The 21,280-nt window shown below is 33.2% G+C and overlaps 1 protein-coding gene across 8 annotated transcripts in view; it reads left to right on the plus strand.

Annotated features, from left to right (window-relative positions):
* LOC143257621 (uncharacterized) overlaps window positions 1-19,033 on the plus strand; it is an 89,317-nt gene extending 70,284 nt beyond the window's left edge. The window contains exons 7-15 of one of the 8 annotated variants that reach the window (XR_013031966.1): window positions 7,444-7,528; window positions 8,365-9,062; window positions 9,915-9,977; window positions 10,723-10,822; window positions 14,417-14,539; window positions 14,987-15,294; window positions 15,746-15,856; window positions 16,646-16,691; window positions 17,757-19,033. Coding sequence is in view for 6 of the 8 variants with exons in the window: in XM_076516624.1 (XP_076372739.1) it covers window positions 7,444-7,528; window positions 8,365-9,062; window positions 9,915-9,977; window positions 10,723-10,822; window positions 14,417-14,539; window positions 14,987-15,294; window positions 15,746-15,835 (1,467 nt within the window). In the remaining 2 variants the exon portion in view is untranslated. Of the gene's footprint in view, window positions 1-7,443; window positions 7,529-8,364; window positions 9,063-9,914; window positions 9,978-10,722; window positions 10,823-14,416; window positions 14,540-14,986; window positions 15,295-15,745 lie in introns of all 8 variants that reach the window. The other 7 variants (XR_013031965.1, XM_076516624.1, XM_076516627.1 and 4 more) reach the window with 7 other exon arrangements.
* The last annotated feature ends 2,247 nt before the right edge of the window (window positions 19,034-21,280 follow it).

The raw sequence follows: 21,280 nt of genomic DNA on the forward strand, positions 1-21,280 counted from the left end.
TGGAATTATGATGCTGAACGGTGTCCTCATTCTGACATTTACATTACTGCATCCATCTGTTACCATCAAGGCAGATTATCTTAACTGCAAGTTATGGCCATATGTTTCAAAACTTCTCGGATGTTTCCAGTGCCAGAGGTTCGGTCATTCGAAGACATTCTGTTATGGTTCCTTGATGTGTGCTCATTGTGGTAGCAAGGACCATGATGCCTATGAATGTGAAACAGACCCTCGTTTAATGAATTGCAATTGCTGTCACCCATCCTACTTTCATTCTTGCCCTAAATGGTTGGAAGAAAAAAGAGGTGACGCATTTGAAAATTACACAAAATATTACTTACCCTGAGGGTCAAAAGTTGCTGTCTGCCACTCCATCTCGGACATATGCTGCTGCACTTCGTTCTACAACTACGGTGGGAGTACAGACAGATCTCTTTGTTCCTCCAAGATAATCGTTTTCAAAACAAATGAAAAGCCTTTTGATCTCCATGATTAAAAAGGTTGATGAATCAACTTCTACATCCATCTCTGTTCCTCCCATACATTCCAACATACCTCAAGACCCACATCCTTCAGTTTCAAATACAGACATTTCTTCTGATACATCTATATCTCCCACCCCAAGATGCAAAACAATCATTCGTTCGCATCCTCAGTCACTGGAATCCACTTCCAACAACAAATACCTGCCCAATCGACCCAGGGCAGGATCCATAGACCTCCTCCGAATAAGGACAGTAAGGAAAAAAGACGTGGTCGTAAACAGAAGGGTTCTCCACCCAATTCGTTTACCCGTCATTAAAAAATGGCCACCTTGATACAATGGAACTGTTAATGCTTATGTTCTAATCTGAATTATATCAAAACACTGATTGCTTCCTACCATCCTGTATGTCTTTCTCTACAAGAAACATTTCTAAAACCTGCTGATACAGTCACCATTCGGCAGTTTTCTCTCTACAGAAATGACAGCCTGTGTAATGGGCAAGTGCATGGAGAGGTGGCACTGTTGGTTGATCAGCATGTGCTAACCTTGTCTTTACCACCTGACAAACCCTGGAGGCCTTAGCCATCCATGTTTCCTTGGGTTGTACCATTACTGTTTGATCTCTCTACCTGTCACCTTGAGAGACCTATGATCACTCAGACTTTGATGCTCTCATTGAACAGCTGCCATCTCCCTTTTTAGTCCTGGGGGACTTTAATGGACATCATCCCCTCTGTGGAAGTGCTGATATTGATGGGAGGGGTCACTCCATAGAGCATATGCTCTCTGATCAGAACCTTTCTCTTTCCAATAGTAGTTCTTCTACTTATTTTCATGCACCTAGTCAATCCTTTACTGCTATTGATCTCTCGGTTTGCTCCCCTTCATTATTCTCCCATTTTTCATGGAGGGTTGACAATAATCCATGAGGCATTGATCATTTTCCTATACTTTTGAGAGAGACTGGCCGTTGTTGATGCCACCCAACCCGCGTGCCACGGTGGAAGCTGGATCAATCAGACTGGTCCACTTCCACTGCTATCGCAGAACTTGACTTTGCCATCATCTGTCAGCCATCAATAGATGACTGTGTGGCAGCAGTAACTGACTGTGTTATTCAGGCAGCTGCGCAATAAATTCCTAAAACCTTGACACATTTTTTATGATATCCTCGTCTGTGGTGGAATCCTGCCTGCCACATGGCATGGAAGGCTCAAAAATGGGTCTGGGATATTTTTACTAGGTAATCAGAGAAGCCTTTCTCAAAGGACAACATCTTGTGTCAATATTCTTTGACATTGAGAAGGCTTATGATACAATATGAAGTATGCATTTTGTGAGACCTCCATTTGCCCATTTTTGTTAAAACTATTTTAATGAACAGGTGATTCCAATTATGTGTGGGTTCAACACTTTCTGATTCTTTTCTACAGGAACTTGGAGTCTCTCAGGACTGTGTTTTGAGTGTTACACTTTTCAGTATAAAAATTAATGGCATCGCTGAACAACTCCCTCTTTCTGTTGCAAACAGGCCCTGTGTCAATGACTTTCAAATTTCATGAGGTATATTGAGCAGCAATTACAGACTGCCCTCAATCTTTTACTGAAGTGGACCACAGCAAACGGCTTTAACTTCTCTCTCTCTAAAACCGTTTGCATGCACTTTTGCCACCAATGGGGTATTCAATCTGATCCTGACCTCCATGTTGGTGAAGTTGTGCTGCCTGTGGCCCCTGAGACAAAGTTCTTGGGGCTTATCTTTGACTGTAAGCTGACCTTTATACCACACATTAGGCAACTATGGGTCATATGCACAAGAGCACTGAACATCACCCCTGTCCTTTCTTCCACCACTTTGGGGGGCAGATCAATGCTAAATATATATCATGCTTTTATTTGATAAAAACTAGATTATGGATCACTGATCTATGGTTCTGCCAGGACTTTGGGTCTGCACTGAGGATTGCTGCACTTCTCCAGTTCAGAGTTTATACACAGAGTCTCATGAACCTTCTTTGCACCTCCACCGTTTGCATCTGTCTTTATTATATGCTTCAAAATTTCGTTTTTTACCAAAGCCATCCCACTTGGGGTTGTGTTTTACTTCCTTTGTGGGCTAGGGATTTTCAGAACAGATAACCTGCCATTGCTCCTTTTGGCCTTCGTATCCAGGTGCAGTTGGATGAATTGGGTTTGTATTTGGATAACATTGCTGTATTCACTGGTGAGCCCATAACACCATGGCTTATTACAATCCTCAAATGTGACCTTTCTTTAAGTCATCTGAGAAAAGCGATACTCCCGATTAGAAGTACCATCTTTTATTTGCTAGACATCTTTCGAAGCATCCCTTCATTTCCATTTATACGGATGGTTCGAAATCAGGTGACTCTGTGAGCTCTGCTCTGGTTTGTTATGGTTTGGTGGTTGTGTGCAGAACCCCCTCCACAGCTTCTGTGTTCACTGCCGAACTGTATGCCATCTCTTTTGTCCTGGATCACATAGAAACTAAGTATTACTCAAATTGCACTATTTGTACTGACTTGCTTATTTTTCTATTGGCCCTGGAATCGCTTCACGTTAGTTCACACCCTGTTCTCATAGATATTCAAAACCAACTGGCCCATTTCTCTTTAACATTTACTTATATCCAATTTTTCTGGATATCAAGCCATGTTGGTATTTGTAGGAACAAGCTCGCTGACACCTCAGCTAAATCTGTCTACTTTGGCACTATCATTGTTGTGCCTGTTCCATACATGGACTATGGTCATGAATTCAAGGTTTGGCTTCGTGCCAGTTGTCAGTCGACTTGGAGTGAGCAACGTGAAAACAAGCTTTTCCAAATAAAACTCTCTATTGAACTTTGGCTGCCTTGTTTCCTTAAGGATCGGAAAGGGGAAGTTGTTCTAACTAAACTATGCATTGGTCAGTTTTTAACTCATCATTTTCTTTTATCTGGGACTGATGCATCGATGTGTTGTCTGTGTAACACTCAGGTCCCAATAAGTCACATTTTACTGTCTTGCAGTCATTATGACTCTCAGCAATGGCACTATTGTATTGTAAACATGTCTGTTCCAAGGTTTATCCATAATGTTAGGCCAACTTCAGGTGACTAATGGTGGTTATTGAACTTACCTGTTAGTCTCCCTGGCAAGTTATGATAATTACAGTTATGCAACAGAAAGTGCTTTACAACTTGTGTTACTGTATTTTTCCCTTACTGCTGTAAACTAATGTAAAAATTGGATTTAAAGCTATTTGTTTTTTATTCAAAAATTCAACTTTGTTTTACCATAATTTCCTTTTATGAATTTTAATAATTTTACTTTAATTTTACCTTTTTACTGGATGTTTGGGGCAGATAGCCTAGTTGCTCTGTGCTATAAAACAACAAACAAACCAGTGAACCAAGAGTATTTAACTAATTAGGTATGTATGGTTGGTCTAAGCAATGAGCTAATTATTGTTAGCCCAAGAGTATTTAATTAATGAGCTGCTTATTGTTGGTCTAAGATTGTTTAAGTAATGAGCTAATTATTGTCAGTCAAGGAATGTGCAAGTTGTGATCTATGTATTGTTGGTTGAAGAATGTTTATGCAATGAGCTAATTGTTGTTGGTCCAAGAGTGTTTATGCAATGAGCTAATTATGGTTGGTTCAAGAGTGTTTATTCAGTGAGCTTCTTATTGTTGGTCCAAGAGTGTTTACGTAGTGAGCTTCTTATTGTTGGTCCAAGAGTGTTTATGTAGTGAGCTTCTTATTGTTGGTCCAAGAGTGTTTACGTAGTGAGCTTCTTATTGTTGGTCCTAGAGTGTTTACACAATGAACTGCTTATTGTTGGTCCTAGAGTGTTTACACAATGAGCTGCTTATTGTTGGTCCTAGAGTGTTTACACAATGAACTGCTTATTGTTGGTCCTAGAGTGTTTACACAATGAGCTGCTTATTGTTGGTCTGAGAGTGTTTAAGTAATGAACTGCTTATTGTTGGTCTGAGAGTGTTTAAGTAATGAGCTAATTATTGTTGGTCTGAGAGTGTTTAAGTAATGAGCTACGTATTGTTTGTCTGAGAGTGTTTAAGTAATGAGCTACGTATTGTTGGTCTGAGAGTGTTTAAGTAATGAGCTACGTATTGTTGGTCTGAGAGTGTTTAAGTAATGAGCTACGTATTGTTGGTCTGAGAGTGTTTAAGTAATGAGCTACGTATTGTTGGTCTGAGAGTGTTTAAGTAATGAGCTACGTATTGTTGTTCTGAGAGTGTTTAAGTAATGAGCTACGTATTGTTGTTCTGAGAGTGTTTAAGTAATGAGCTACGTATTGTTGGTCTGAGAGTGTTTAAGTAATGAGCTACGTATTGTTGGTCTGAGAGTGTTTAAGTAATGAGCTAGTTACAGCCTCTGTACTATGTAATTCTGGTTGTTAAATTTTTTGGTGTAACTTATAGCTAATATAAACACTGTCTTTGTTTTTTCTGGCCTTTACCTGAGTGGTTGTTTAAAGACACTATATAGTGATATAATTTTTAATTTTAGAATTATTTATCGGGCCTACAAGTTTTTAAACAGTTTTCTAAACTATTTATACAACATGATTTTGAGTATAGGTTCTATAACAACGAAGACTCATAAAAAAAAAAAATTCACCATACGTTTTAAACTTACTACAAAATTTTCTGTATATTTTATATACAGAGTGAAGAATTTTAATGTATTTTTTTTGTTTGATCTACTCTGAATCTTGTAACAGGAGAAGGTATCAATTTACACAGTACAATGTAATATATGGAGAGTGAAAGGTGTAAAAAAATTGAATTCTCCAATTTGAAGGTTAACAACTGTTAGCTTGAGATAAAATGACCACTTTTCTTACTGTGTAATTTATTCCAGAACAGGATCCCAGATACTAATATCCTCAGTTCTTCAGTGTATCATAATGCTATGTAACACAAATTTTGTTCCTGGATAGTATATGCTATTTCTTAATTGCTTATGTTGTAAAAGTACAGAAAATGGCCATTATTTCCTTCAAAATTTGCTTTTGTGACCTGGATAATGAAATTTAGAAATTAACCTATTTTCCATGTAAAAACAGGCAAATTTGCACATTTTCATTTACATAAGGTCTGAATAAAACAACATATGAATCAAGATTTACAGATATTTATACTAAAGTTATACAAAAATGAACAAAAATGTTTAGAAGTGAGTAGTTTTACAAGATTTATGACTGCAATGTAAATCACTTTCATGTATCAGCCACCAAATATAATCTCCCATCATGTTTTCATTACATGCTCCTTGGTAGCAGTGTTTAAAGTTCAGTATATCTTGGTGGAAGTGCTTGCCTTGCTTCTCTGAGTATGCTTCCACGTTCTCCTTGAATTTATCAAGATGAACGTCTAGGATATGGACTTTCAAGCCTGCAGTCCTGCAGCCCATTTTGCCATAGTTCTTCACCAGAGCCTCAATCAGTTCCACATAATTTTTGGCCTTGTGATTGCCTAAAAAGCCCTGAACCACTGCAACAAAGATGCCCCAAGCTTTTTTTTTCTTCCTACTTAGGTTCTTGGAGAATTATGTGCACTCCAGGATCTTCTTTATTTGTGGTCCAACAAAGAACTAGATTTGACCTTTGCCTCAGGCAATTTAGGGAAGAAGTCTCAAAGGTACTTGAAGGCTGCAGAATCCTTATCAAGAGCTGTGACAAATTGTTTCATAGGACCCAATTTTATGTGCAATGGTGGGAACAACACCTTCTGGAGGTCCACTAGTGGCTCACACTTTACATTGTGCCTTCCCACAGAGAACTTGGTCCATTATGACCAGTGCTTCCTGTTGTAGTGCGCTATGGTGTCCCTGCTGTCCTAAATGCAAAGATAATGGGGAAATTTGGTAAAGCCTCCTTGCAGATCCATCAGGAATGACACCATTTTGAAGTCTCCAATAACCTCCCAGCTATACTCGTCATACTTCAAGGCTTCTAGCAAGGTCTTGATGCTGTTGTATTCCTTATGGCTCTCTTTTTTTCCCTCTGTACCATCTTGCAAAAGAGCAAAATAAAATTGTTATTATGAAGAAAGAATTTATTTCATCCACAATAAAGTGTAAGAGGTTCATGCAAAATATTTTATATGTGGTATTTTTTCTATACTATTGGAAATTAAAAAAATAAAAAATAAAATAAAAAATATTTAAATTTTAAAAGGTCTAAAATTTGTATAATATAAAATCTTACTATTCAAGCAAGCAAAAATTGTCCATCATACCTTCTAGAGTTTTTTTGCAATGCTCGCAGGTAAAATGAGGTGCCCAGGGTTTGTCTTGATCGATGATAGGCATGCTGAAATATGCCTTGTAGGCTTCACACATTTTAGCAGATGTTGTCACAGAGTACTCTTTGCTCTTGTCTTGGTAAATTGGCCTCATATGTAGCAGAATACATCTGGAGAATGCTGCAGCTTCTTGATGCTATCTCTGATAAAATCAGATAGGTCTGTGTGTTCACTTAGGCAGCTAGAACTAAACTAAAGTTGTGAGTGTTGATCCCCAGTATATATATATTACTATGTAAAGTTTTAGAAAATTCTAAAAGGTTCTTAAATTCTTGTAAATTCTACAACATTCCAGAAAATTGTTATAAGTTCGAGAAAATTCTCTGTCAGCTACTCAGTACTAAATATACCTGGAATGTTCTGAAAAGTGGGTAAATTTGTAAGTTTCATTACCCGGGTCACAAAAGCAAAGTTTGAAGAGAAAAATGGGTCTTTTCCATTTACTTTAGGCATAAGCAATTGGGAAATAACACTTTTTGCCTGGGAACAAGAAAAAGTAAACATTTTGTTACATAGTGTAGTCATTCTTGTGTGTGTATTTACTTTGATTAGTGAAATAAGAAAGACAAAGAAAGCTGTTTGTCTTCCAGAAAGAAATATTAATGACAGGTTTGAATTTTAGGGTGTTACTGACTCTGAGAAAGGAATAATGTTTTCATCTCATGGTAGCAGAAAGGACAGCCGTAAAGTTATTGCAGTGTGTAGAGGTGGGTTTTTGTACAAGATACCAATATTTGATTTTAATTTCTTGCAAGTTTTCTCAATTACTGCATTGAATTTACCACATAACTCTACATATTATATTTCACTATGACAGTTGGTATGAAGAAAATGATTTTATTCTGGGGTCTTATTGTTTGGGTGTGCACAAGTAGATAAAGTGTGGATTCTGAGTGATATGATAATTGAACATGTCGCTTGTCAGTTAGTGAAATAACTTTGCGGACGTAGAAGGAAATATACATCTGTACTTTAAACTGTTTAACATTAGATAATTTTGTAAATGTACTAATATTTCTAATTAAAATTTTGGGAGTTCCTGGATAGTTGCAAACCTCCATAAACACTGTCTCTGGCTGTCATAATCCTTAAAAAGAAGATCAGTTAAATATTTAATAAAAAATATCACTTTTTATAGAATAATTTGAAGGAAATGCAAAGAAACCTTATTTATTTGTTTCATAATTTTTTTAAGGGTCTTTCTTGACATTTAACAACGGTTTGTAATTTTATTGCAACAGTATTTAGCCCTTTAATATTGAATTTCAAGGCATTATACATACAACATAGAACCTCTAAGCCATAAAAAATTTAACCTAAATGAAAAGAAGAAACAAACTTTTAGTTAATGTTAGGTACAAATTATTTTGTATATCTTCAAGATGGGACTCGTCAGACCACACTTGTCATGGTTATACTATGTGCTATCAGTTTTATATATTATTTCAAATAGAAACGATTTCTGTATTAAAATAGTAAATATTCTAATTATAACTGACATTATGTGTCTTGCAAGGTGTCACTGATTTTGTGTATCTTCCAGATGTAAACGGTTTCCGCAGTAAGACCTTTCCTGGAACGCACATATACTATGAACCTCCAGATGAATTTGATATTGATAGTGAACTGTTTAACATTTCTGGCAGCAAGCCTGTTCACTCTCGACAATCCTGCAGAGTGTGTTCTGCTCTGTTTCAAGATGTGACATTGTCTACAACCAATTATCAACCAGTTGGTCAATATGACTGTTCAGTTAGGATTCCACAGACCCCTGTATCAAATGAAAAATTACATCCTGAGCAAATTGTTCAAGAAAATAAATGCACAAGTAATTACTCAGCTAAAGATGATGGCATTTGTGATGGCAAGTGTGGTAATATTATGTGCAGCTTGAAGGTTGATTCTAGTCCAGAGTGGCCACCAGATTCATCTACTGGTTTACATCCAGTGTCAGTAACAAGCAATAGGGTTTGTGAAAATGTTCGGATGAATAAGTGTTATTACACCTCTGCTCATATTTGCACAGCTCTGTCCCAGCCATCTAGTGGCTCCTATAGTAGCCATTTCAGCAACACTTCCTGTTGTAGTTCTTGCTGTCCTCAGAGTTTCACTGGCACTGATCAGCAAGCTAATGGACAGCATTCAGCAACAGTCAAGATGGAATCTTTAGCAGACTATGCATCTTCCCCAGTTTCAGATCAGGGTAAAAATGATCAACCCAGACAGCCAGGAAGTCCAATAGTAAGTTTTAATATTATATGCATGATATTTTCTCTTTCTTCATTGTCACAATCAGTTTGACAACGTAATTTCAGTTTTTCACAATTTTCTTTATGATTGAAAAAGTAATATATTTACATACTAGTTTTTCCAGTTTCAATTTCTTATTTGTGTTTTGTATAACCTACTAAAAAGGCAATGTTATCTATCATTTTTATCTTGTATATTTTTTTAAATTTTCTTTAGTTTAATTGTATTTTTATCTTTTGATGTAGAATGTTTACAATTACTTCTTGTATAAATATACTAAGAAACTAATGACCTTATATGGCTTATGAGTTTTGTTATTTCAGTAGTTGTACAGATCAAAAACTGGAAGGAAACATGTTTGAAGAGTATTTTGGACACATTCATACAATTGTACTAGCTGTGGAACTGAACTAACATAGTGTTTAAGAGAGATCATGTTCACACAACCATATTAACTGTGGAAATGAACAAACATAGTGTTTTAAAAAATCTGACATTCACAACCAACCATATTAACTGTGGAACTGAACAAATGTAATACAACTGTATTAACTATGAAAATAGGTTTTTTTCATATTACCTGTATTTGTATCATCAGATGATGATATTTTAAAAAGATTTGTTTCATATAACCTTAGTTATGGGCATCTTCAGATGGTGTTGCTCATGAAATTCTGATTAAAAAAGTGTGTTAGAAATTTATTTTAATGACAAGTGTGTAGTGATGAATCTTATTTGAAGTGAGGGTGGAATTCATGTGATACAAAACTGTCTTTTCTTTAATGCCCTGTATGGCCCTTCTTAACTTGTTATTAAATTGTGGGATTTCTTGTCATCAACCAGTTACATAGCCAAAGCACTAGTGAAGAGGTCTTGTCCACCAGTTCTGGGTACGGTGCAGATGTGGTAAGTTTTTTCCAAATTTCAAATACTGTGGTATTTGACGTTGACTTTATAACTGAAGTAGCAGGTGTGTGGAGAATACAGATTTTAAAATAGTTTATGGTGAGAAAGAAAGTCTGATTAGTCACATAATGTGCAATAATTGTGGACATACTTGACCTGATTTTCATTTAACAATACAACTTTGGACATGCTTAATCTCATTTTCTGAACTGTATGTATGTGTTTAATAATATTTGATGGTGAAAAATATTTTATATTGTTATCATAACTGAGTGTGTTAAATAATATCTAATCTGCTATAATGTTGGATAGACTTAACCCTCTTCTTTTCAGCTATATACATGATTAAAAATATTTAATGTTTTATGATGAAAGACGTACTGTCCTTTATTTTCTCAGCTGCACATGTTGAACGAGACACAGCAGGTTACACAGTGTGAAGTATTTTATCCTGATCAAACTCTCATGTTTCATTTAATTTATAATGAGCTTTAATGTATTCAGTTTAATATAATTGTGGAAATCTTTAATTTTAGATAATAAAATATAACTTAAGAAGACATCAGATAAGTGCAGATATATCATTATGTTATAAATATTAGCTCTAGCTTTAAACAAAATTTATTCTTCAAGAAGAGTTCATTTGGCTGTGGTGTTCATCTATGTGTAGTAAAATGTTTGTACTTTCAAGAAAGCTATATGATGTGGTTTTGTGTATAACACAATAAAATAAATTGCATTGTAGCAGAACAGGCAAGCCAATCCAGATCAGTCAGATGACTTAATTCAACCTGGGAGTTCAGTGGAGAGTGTTGGTAGTCGGAGCAACTGTGGTTCAAGATTCAGTAGGTCTTTTCATCTACATCTAGTGCATGTATCAGATATTAAACCTCTTCATCTTAAGAATCTATTCTGTATAAGTGGTTTGTCTATATTACAAAACCATTTAACTGTAGAAATATATATTGCAAAGATTTGCTAGATCTTCTCACTTAATAAAACCAAATTACTACATTGTGCAGAAGATGTGGATATTTAAAATTCTTATGGATTTAAAGTTTTGTGCATATATAAGTATAGCATAAAAAAGTTTAGTGTATTTATCTTTGGAACAATAGTAAATTAACAAACTATAATTTATCATCATGATGAAAATTATTTTATGTAGAGAACATACTACACAAAATAATTGTCATTTTTTGTAAATCATTGTTGGTTATTTCATGATTGCATTAGCATAATGTATATTTGTACAGAAGTATTTTCAGGGAAATGAAAATAGTAGTTGCTGCAGTTGGTGATTGGTGCAATGGGCACCAGAATGGCTCCCAATTATGCCAACATTTTTATGAGTTATATTGAAAACCAGCTTTTACAACCCACATATGGAAACGTAACACAAATGACATATTTTTCATTTGGACAGCCTATTTTGAATCACTTAAAGAATTTATCACTTGCAAACCCCTTTTACAAAACAATCAAATTTACTTTTGATTATTCGCCCATGCAAATTAACTTCATTGACGTCAAAATTTTTCTAAAAAACAGAATTTTACAAACTGACTTGTACAAATAACCTACAGACAGACCACAGTATCTTCACTATAAAAGCTGTCACCCTTCTCACACTAAATGAAACATTACTTACTGTCTAGCTCTTAGAATAAAGAAAATATGCTCAGATGAAACAGACTACAAAAAACACACTAAGGATTTAAAATAAATTATATTACAAAGAGGGTATAAAGATACTGAAATCGACAAACAAACTGAGAAGGCTAACAACACTCAGCATAAAAACATCCTGAATTGGAGTAATACTAAACTTTCATATACAATTCCTCTTGTTATTACCTATCAGTTTAAACTCACAAACATTTTACAAATTCTAAAAAAAACATTTTCGTCTACTACAGCTTGAGAGTCATCTCAAATAGATATTTCCTGAAGTTCCCATTGTCTCCATCTGAAAAAGCAGAACACTAAAAGCTATCAATGTTCACGCAAAAATAAATTTTATCCCACTCCAAAATGGTTGTTGTTTATGCATTAAAGCCTGTTGTCAAATGTGCAAATTCATAAAAACCACTGATTCGTTTTCTGACAAGCACAATCAAAGAAATTTTAAAATATCTAAAGAAATTACTTGTGAAACAAAAAATACCATTTATCTTGTACAGTGTAAAAAATGCAATCATCAGTATGTACAATATACACAAACAACTCTGAAAGAATGTTTTGACAATCATTAATCTTCTATTTACACTGAAAAAGATCTCCTTGTTGCTCAACACTGTCACTCCATTAACGATGCTACTCTCACTGGCATTGAAACAAGATTCAAAACTAAAGGAGATAAAGAAATAAAAGAAGAAGCATATTGGATTGCCAAGCTAAACACTGTTCAACCTTTTGGAATCAGTGATCTCTGGTCATTAGTTTAATCTCTGTCAGAAACAGAAAAATAACTTTATTCTTCACTTATTTTTTTTATGAAATATCAGAGCTGATTTTTTAAAATTGATTATTATGTTATATCTTTTTCAGTCACTCTCCAGGTGTTATCTTTATTTTATTTTACTTAAACACCTAAGGATATTTGTTTAAAAATATACATACATTTAGCCATTTCAAAAAATATCACTGACACCTTTTCACACACATTCTCACCATTGGCTACATTGCACCAGAAATGAGATGCTCACAACAGTACACAGATAAATAAACAATTCCCAGAAAACTGGATGACCCCCATGATGTCACTAAACACTCTCTATGAACATATATCACTTGTTCAATCACACCACCACTTTCAGTTTGCCCCTGAAGAAGAAAGGTCTACCTTTTGAAAGCAGTGCTAAATTATAGGATTTCATTTTTATCAAGACTTTTTAGACCTACGTGTTTTCAGAACATCATGAACAGATCGTAGTTTAACAGAATTATAAATCCTGCTTGGTTACATATAGATAAATAGATATGCATGTTAAATATTTTTTCATTTTCATTAGAGGTGAAATTGAAAAGAGCACAGTTTAGGTCAGCAAAGCAAAGAAATACCATTAGACCTCTTATAATGGTGAAGTGTATATGATATCATTAGGCCTCTTATAATGGTGAAGTGTATATGATATCCGGTTTGTATTGAAAAAAAGTGAACTTAACATGGGAAGTCTTCTATTACACTGTAGCAAACTTATTTTTCAGTTGGTAAAGATTTGTTGATGACATTTTATGTAGTTTTAATAACCAAGATGAGTGAAATTTCTTTGTTAAACACAGTAACTTTATCCATCCTGACATAAAAAATTCACGAATTAAAAGATGAGGGAAGTCACAGAATTTCCTAAATTTAAATATAAAATGATTTGATGGCATATTCAACATAAATGTACTTGGAGAGCACATGCAACAGAACTTGCAACAAGTAACAATTGGCACGTGATATCAGTAGAAAAACAGGAATGTTAGGAAACATACAGCATTGCTTTCTGCTTCTGTTCACCTAAAGGAACAGAACATGAATTATATTTTTACTTGGCTTAAAAGTTTAAATAGTTTTATTTTAAATGTCACAGGTAGATTACTTGGAGAAATAAGACAAAAATGGTACTACAAAATATGTAAGATGATAAAAGTGAGGAAATAAAAAATTAATAAAATAATATATATTATTGCACACTCTTTAAACAGAGAAAAACTGCTCATAAGAATATGAACAAACAAAAAATTTTATATAAATATTGTAACAAAATTCCTTAGACTAAAACCAGGTTTACCAAAGACTTACAATAATGAATACTGCAGGAATAAATCTTTGTATTCAATACACAATGACAATTGAAAATCTGTTGAAACTAGTAGAAATCTAAAAGCAAGATCAAAGAAAAAATGTAAATGAACAAATTAAAAACATGGCAATAAAATATATTTTAAAAGTGTTAAGATATTGGGTAAAGAATGAGATGTACGTGAAACATTAGTTAAGGAAGAATTCTTAATATAAATACAAAAAGTTAATATATTTATAAATTTTTTAATACTTTTATTAAGTGCCATACGTTACACATGGCTTCCCTTTCAACAAGTTAAAAGCCAACATACATTCTATTCTCTTTCACCAACTGAGGAAGAAGGTAATATTTTGGTATATGATTTCTTTTTCTCAGTTGCCAAGAGGATCAGAAGTTTTAGGATATTGATTTGGGAATGTGAATAAGGCAGCTTTCAAACTGAATTTTTTTAAAACTTAAATGACATGTGATTTAATGGTGTTCTGGTTTTAACATGAATATGATTTTAAATTTAGATTATATTAGAATCAGAGCACAAGTGTATATCAATAAGGATTTTCAAGTATGAGTATATATTTGTTTTTTCCCATAATATATTTGTTTAGAATGAGCAAAACTTAAAATAACATGGTATTGTAACAGGTCTTTACAGCTCTGTATCATCAAGCAGTGATTCTAGCCCAGTATCTCCTGCCAATAAGAACATAAGATTTTCCCAGAGTTTAAACCCAAGTCAACCTGAAGGAGCTCTCAAAACTGCTTCAGGTAAGAAATAGTTTTATTGCCATATTAAAGATTTATGATTAAATATTAGTAACTAACAATGTATGTCCTTTGTTATAGTCCTAGTTTTTAATTTAGTTAACTTTCAAAGCAGTATTTTGTCTGGTGGTAAAGTTCTGGATTTTAGAGCTAGATTTGAATCTATGCAATAACATAAAACATTTTTTACAGTTTACAGTGCATTATTAGACTGACAATCAAACTTATAGTGTGGTTAGTGTTTTATAAGTTGTTGCTGCATTCCTTCTCGTCACTATGGATGGCATCAGATAACATTAGTAACTTTGCCATAAACATCAAATACAATACAAAGCTATATTTATTATAAATAAATTATTTAGACAGTTTAAACTAAAAAATAAAGGCAAGCTTTTATTATAATATCTATTAAAGTACAAATTCATATTATGGTTTATTATGTTCTTTCAGAGTTAACAGATAAAACTTGCATAATGTTCCAAGAGATTACCAGAGAGCCTTTTCAGAAGACACATCTGAATGGAGATTCTGTTAATGGAGAGAAATTATTGTCATCATTCTCTGTTGGACAGAATTTGCAATCAAATATAGTCACTGGAAAGGATGGTACGTGTCAGTTCAAATTAGGGAAAGACAAAGTCATTGAAGATGTAGATGGTAAAGACACTCGCATCTTAAACAACAGTTCTCTCTCAAATAGCGCGTGTAATCAGAATACCTCTTCTGAAGAAAGTTTAAAAAAGCAACAAAATGGAAAAGTAAGCACAGTGTTTTTTTCTCTTACTAGAAAATTCAGCCCTTGCAATTTTAACTTCTTTTCCTATTTTGAATCATAAACAACTTAGGTTTTCTTTTTGTGTGTGTGTCTGCTTCATGATTCCTGGAATTTTGGTTTTGTTTTTCTAGTCAGCAACAACATGAAATTGAGGATTGTGCATGATGTTAAATGTCTTGTAATCTTGATCATAACTGAACCATGCTTCAACTGGTCACATGATGGTTTTTAAATAACATACAACTTAAAATTGACAGCTACATTTTCTGATTCAAGTGAAAGTTGGTCTTTAAATTGAGAACAAGAACAACAAAAAAGGCATTGTTTTTTGTTTATTCTAACATTTCTTCCAAAAGTTCATTGATTTATATTTTTTTAACAATTTAAGTCATCAGTTAATTTTTAAAAATATATATTCCTTGTATATTTTCTAGGTCCCAGAGGGGTATCATAGTCGTTACTGTCATGCTGTTATAGATACTAAGCCAAGATCTACGAGCATCTCTAGAGTTTCTTTAGCTTAAACACTTCAGAAGTCATGCAAAGTAAAATATTTGTTATGTAATGCAGATTTAAAGTTTATAAAATAGTTACTTAGAACAGCTTGAGAAACAATAACATAAGTAAAGAACAAGGACACAGGTACATGTACAGGGTTTCATATAAAAGTATCCATGCAGCCCTTGACTTATTTCTTGCAATAAGTAAGTACTAACTTTAGAACTAGTGGTTTTGAAATGCTAACATACCAGGACAAAAATTATGCTACTAAATATTCATCAGTCTACATGGAAAAACAAACAAACAAACAAAAATGCAATTACAGTGTATGGAGTTTGAAAGCTTGAAGATTTGTAAATAGGGAAAAACTTTCCTGTCAAAGGTTGAATAGGTTCAGCTTTCTTTTTTATGTTTGTTGTTAGTTTAAATTGATGTGTCCATTTTTGATCAATATTGCATCTGTTTTGTTTCCTTTTGCTGGATTGGCAAGGCCTTTTCAGGTTTTTAAACTTAAACACACATGCACACACCATTTGATACTATAAATATTTTATTCTGACTTGTGTATATTGTTGAGAATTTCATCATAATTCTTTACAAAAGCTTAGCTTTTAGTTTTTTGAAGCAGTTTTTCTTTAGACTGTGTGAAACCCTCGTAATAGAACATTGTCATCAAACTTTGTTGTTTCTCATAGTCAGTTTGAATGTACGTGAAAAGATGGCATACAAGGCTGGTAAACACAAACAGTATATTTAAGTAACAAGACATTCAACATTAGATACTGATGTAGAAAATGTGTTTATTTCATTACAAAGTTGTTTTTCTGACTCAGGTAGAACATGACCATAGAAGAAAGAAGAGACTGTAATAAAGACAAAGTAAGAGATGGTATCAGTATTAGATAATGATAAATTACTTCTGACATTTTTAAAATAAAACACAAAGGTGTTTATTCTTGGCCAAGTCATGAACAAGTTTAACAAGTCTCAAAGTGGTTAAGCAAATAATGCATAGTGACCATTAGATATAAAGACAAAATTACTGGTACTTAATAAAGGGGTACATGAATGTATTCGTGATATATATGTATGATATGACATTTTCTATATGTTAAAGATTAGAAAACAGAGTATGTTAGATTTTAATATATCAAAGAAAGATGACTAAATAAATAATAACCATGCAGATACTCATGTGACTGTGACAATGAAACAGTCGTCAGATGCTAGATTTACAGTGCATACTGTTGGCATAAGTATGTGATGAGCAACCACCAAAAAGATCTGTGGAAAATGTAAGAGTTGCAGAAGGCATGATTAACTAATATATTCTATATAAAAAGCAGAGTCTTATCTTTAGTTACTATGCATAGCACAGAAATTTGGTGCCAGGTTGTTTTTTTGTGTGCAATAAGATATCAAAGCTATACAATAAAACATCACCAAAGTAGGAGTTTGTCTAGTCATTTAGTTCCTTGTTGTTCTGCAGTTCCTGTAATTATATATGTGTGTGTGTGTGTGTGTGTGTGTGTGTGTGTATATATTCACAGTGTTTAAAACTTCTTTATCAAACATTTTAACTGGAAAATAGGGTTCTGAAAGTGATGATTTATTACAAAACGTAGTACAAGAATATCTTTCACTTTCAATCATACAGAAAACTATACTTCAAGTATTCTTGAATAAAAAGCTTAAATTTGGGAAAAAGATGCAACCTATCTCTTAACACAGCTAATTAAAGCCCATGCAGAATTAATCTAGATTTTAAATGTTTTTTATTACTCCACTGAAAGGTTGTTTTATTTTTGTGTACAATGTCATCATATTAAATTTACTACTTTGTTAATTCTATCAGCTAAAATTTTGCAAAATTAATACATTTTATTCAGATATTTATGCCTTATATATGTATAAATAGTTTTCCTTTTCATCCTTGGTGTACAGAGGCCACTTCTTGATGTTCACTACTAGAAGTGTTGTTTCATTGTAAAAGGGAAAAAGTATCTTTTGGAGTTTTGAGTTTTGACTGCCACTTAGGTAAAACACTTCAGCCTTTGTAAATGAACATTTCTCCCTCACTTAGGCCACAAAGATTTTTATGCTATTATTTATATATTTTATATAAAAACTTCCCCAGTTGTTTGTCTACAGGTAAATTCATGTTTTATAGGATACTTTTAACTAATTATTTTTGTCTGTTACTCCAGTGAAAACTAACATTCTAAGAATGCAGGTTTGTGTGTTTATAGAAGGTTACAAACGTGGTGCTTGGTTGACGTTAAATGATCTTCCAGAATAAACATAATTATAAATATTCTCTTTGTGGAATGTTGATGTAATTCAAAACTTGTCTCAAAAAGTGTTTTCAGTTAATGGAAAGATCCTCTGAAATAAAAAAAAAAGATGTTTTTATTGCTATGAAAAAATAGTAAAAACTTCCAACAAGATCAGGAATATGTTGGTATTACAACCAGTATACAAGTGGCATGGGAAATGTTTAAATTTAAATGGTCAGAAAGAAGCTTTCCACCGATCAAGAAATCTTGAGCCTTTGAAATTTAACCAGTTTTAATTGTTACAGCCACATGGAGAAAAACCATACATAAAGATTTAAGGCTCTCTTTCTTACCTACTTTTCAATGCACTTCTTTAAAATCTGTCCAACTTTTTTTTTGTTTCTACTTTATCTAGTGTTAAACAGTTCATTGTGTGTTGCTTAATGTTGTAAATAGGTTACGTGTCAGAAGGATTGCTAGGTTTAAGATCTATGTATCCATCTGTCTGTTAAAAAATTAATTTTGTAGAATAAGATTAAACCAAAGGAGCCTTGATGTTGTTAATTTTGTTTAAAATTCTATTTTTTTGTTGCTGTGTGTAAACTTACAATGTTGGTTGCTGACCTTCATTTACTTCTTTTCAAATTATATATCTTAAGAAATATGTAGATAGATAAATATATGGATACATGTATATCTAAAGCCTGTGCAAAGATGTTGTAATGGAGAAACTTCAATAGGAAGGTATTAGCTACTAACTTAGTGGATGTATATACAAATAACCTCTTCGCTTCTACTGCAAATTCTTAAAATGATTGCAACTGTTCTGCCTTTTTTTTTTAAATGTTTTAAACATGGAGCCACCACGACTGAACCATTATTTCTTTTTAATAGGCTATGTGATGGTAGGGTTGTCAAATAAAATGTTTTATTTAAAGTCCTCAAGAATACTTTGTCTAGTTTTATAATTATTACAGTGCTAAGATCCAAATGCTTATCTATGTATTTTAAGGCACAAATGCGGAGTTAAGTAATACATTTTTTTTAATATAAAGCACAATAGGAAATAGTACAGAGACATTCTCACTGTTTTATGTGTATTGCTGACAGTTGTACAGAAATTTAAACAGAACTAAACACATATGAAATATGAAACTTCAGGATGAACAAATATCAGTTATCATCTGCATGAACTAAATAGTGCACATGTAATAGTTCCATTGAAGGCTTAACGAGTGTAATGTCATGTGGAGATGACATATTGATCTGCCCAGTAGAAGATGAAGCCATAGAATTAGAACTGTTTATCAGAAGGAGGGTGTGTACCTTTGTTTCAATAATTAGCTCTTCAGAATAGCCTCATTTCTAAAAACCTGTGCTAGCAGACTCAGAGCCAGATGGATGAAGGTCAATAACACAATGACAAATGTTTATAAATTACAAGTGCAATTGTCTCTCCATAAACCAAAGAAAGTCTACTTCTAATGAAACCACATCACATATTTTGTTAAAAATAATGTTACAAACCTTTATCTACACTTCCAGGTACTAGAAATAAAACTTTGTTACATCTACAGCAGAAATGACTGATATAGGTATTAAAATCATTTATTTAAAAATATAAATACAAGTAACAATATTTTGAGCTGAAACGTTTGGTTTAATATGATTCTTCAGTGTGACTTCAGTAAACTGTGTTTGTATATTATGTATAGTTCATGTAGCAGTAAGATGACTGAGCACTCTGTACTCTCTGGTACTTTTAAGTATGTTTTCAAACTGAGACTGAGTCTCAACTTTGAAAAAGAAGAAATAATCTCCTAGCTCAAACAACCATAATACATCATGACAGTTATGGGGAATGATAGACATCTTTTGTCCATTATATGAAAACAAATTACAAGATGGTCCCTTTTAACAAAACAAATAAGTTATTCACAGAAGTAAAGTACAGGGTTAAGCACATTAGTGCTGAACTAAAATGTTAAAATGCACAGAAAATATTCTTTAATATAGATCATGGAAATAAAACCCTTTAATAAATAAATAAACAAAGCTGGTCATTGCAGAGAGAAAAGTACATCTGTCTTATGTTTTAAGTATACTAGTAGAAAAATAAAATTGTTGGTTTTATTTTTTTAATTTTTAGTTTTGAGGTATTTTCAAGTGAACTTGGTTATCTTTCAGGTAACAAGTAAGATGAGGTTGAACAGGAAATGTACTACTGAGCTTATCTGAGTTTTTAAACTTTGGCTGATATTGAATAAAGAGACCAAATATAATGTGACCAACATGAAAAAAGCAGTCTTCTTGATGAAATCAATGAGAAATAAGAAGACAATCAAAGACACCATCTTTACTTGGCCTGACTGTAGGTTAGTTTGATGGTTCATCTAGCTATAGATCTGTATCTCAGAATGGCTGGTATGAGTATTAACACTTATTTATAAGGAGAGAACAACTTTTCAGCCTTCCTAGGCCATCTTTAGGTTAAGAAAGAAAGAGTTTTCAAGCGACTGTTGCCGGGCACATGTCTTAGGGTAGAGAGTATAAACAGGTACAGGATTGTAGGGGGCATTGCAGTTGGATGTCATGTTACTGATTTGTATAGGTATAAAGGTGTTCCTTTGTATTGGTTTATTTTGGGTTTAAGTTGTTGTATAAGTAAGGCTTCTTTAATTTTGCGTTTGTTTATGTTTGTTTCTTTATTTAGTATTTGAGTGTTTTCTATGGTTATGTTGTGTTTATTTGACTTGCAGTGTTCGAAAACGTGTGAAGGTGACTTTGTGTTCTTTGAATCTGGTTTCCATTTTTCTACTTGTTTCTCCAATATAGAATTCGTGGCAGTTATCACATTGTATTTTATAAATAATGTTGGTGTGATGTTTGTCAGTGTAGTTTTTACATAGTATAGACCTCAGTTTTGTGCCTGGTTTTTGAATAAATTTGGTATTAACTGGAATGTCATATTTTGTTACTAGTTTTTGCCAAATGTTGGTTATTTGTTTGCTGATGTCAGGAATATATGGTATACAGCAGTATATGGTTTCGTGATTTTTTGATTCGTGAGATATATTTACTTTAGTTGGTTGATTTTGCTTTCTGTCTAGGTGTGTGCGTATAATGTTTTCTACGGTTTGTGGAGGAAACTTATTGGTGTTGATGAAGTATCGTTTTATTTTGTCTAATTCA

The sequence above is a fragment of the Tachypleus tridentatus genome, chromosome 7 (genome assembly GCF_004210375.1).
Source record: "Tachypleus tridentatus isolate NWPU-2018 chromosome 7, ASM421037v1, whole genome shotgun sequence".
Classification (NCBI taxonomy): domain Eukaryota; kingdom Metazoa; phylum Arthropoda; class Merostomata; order Xiphosura; family Limulidae; genus Tachypleus; species Tachypleus tridentatus.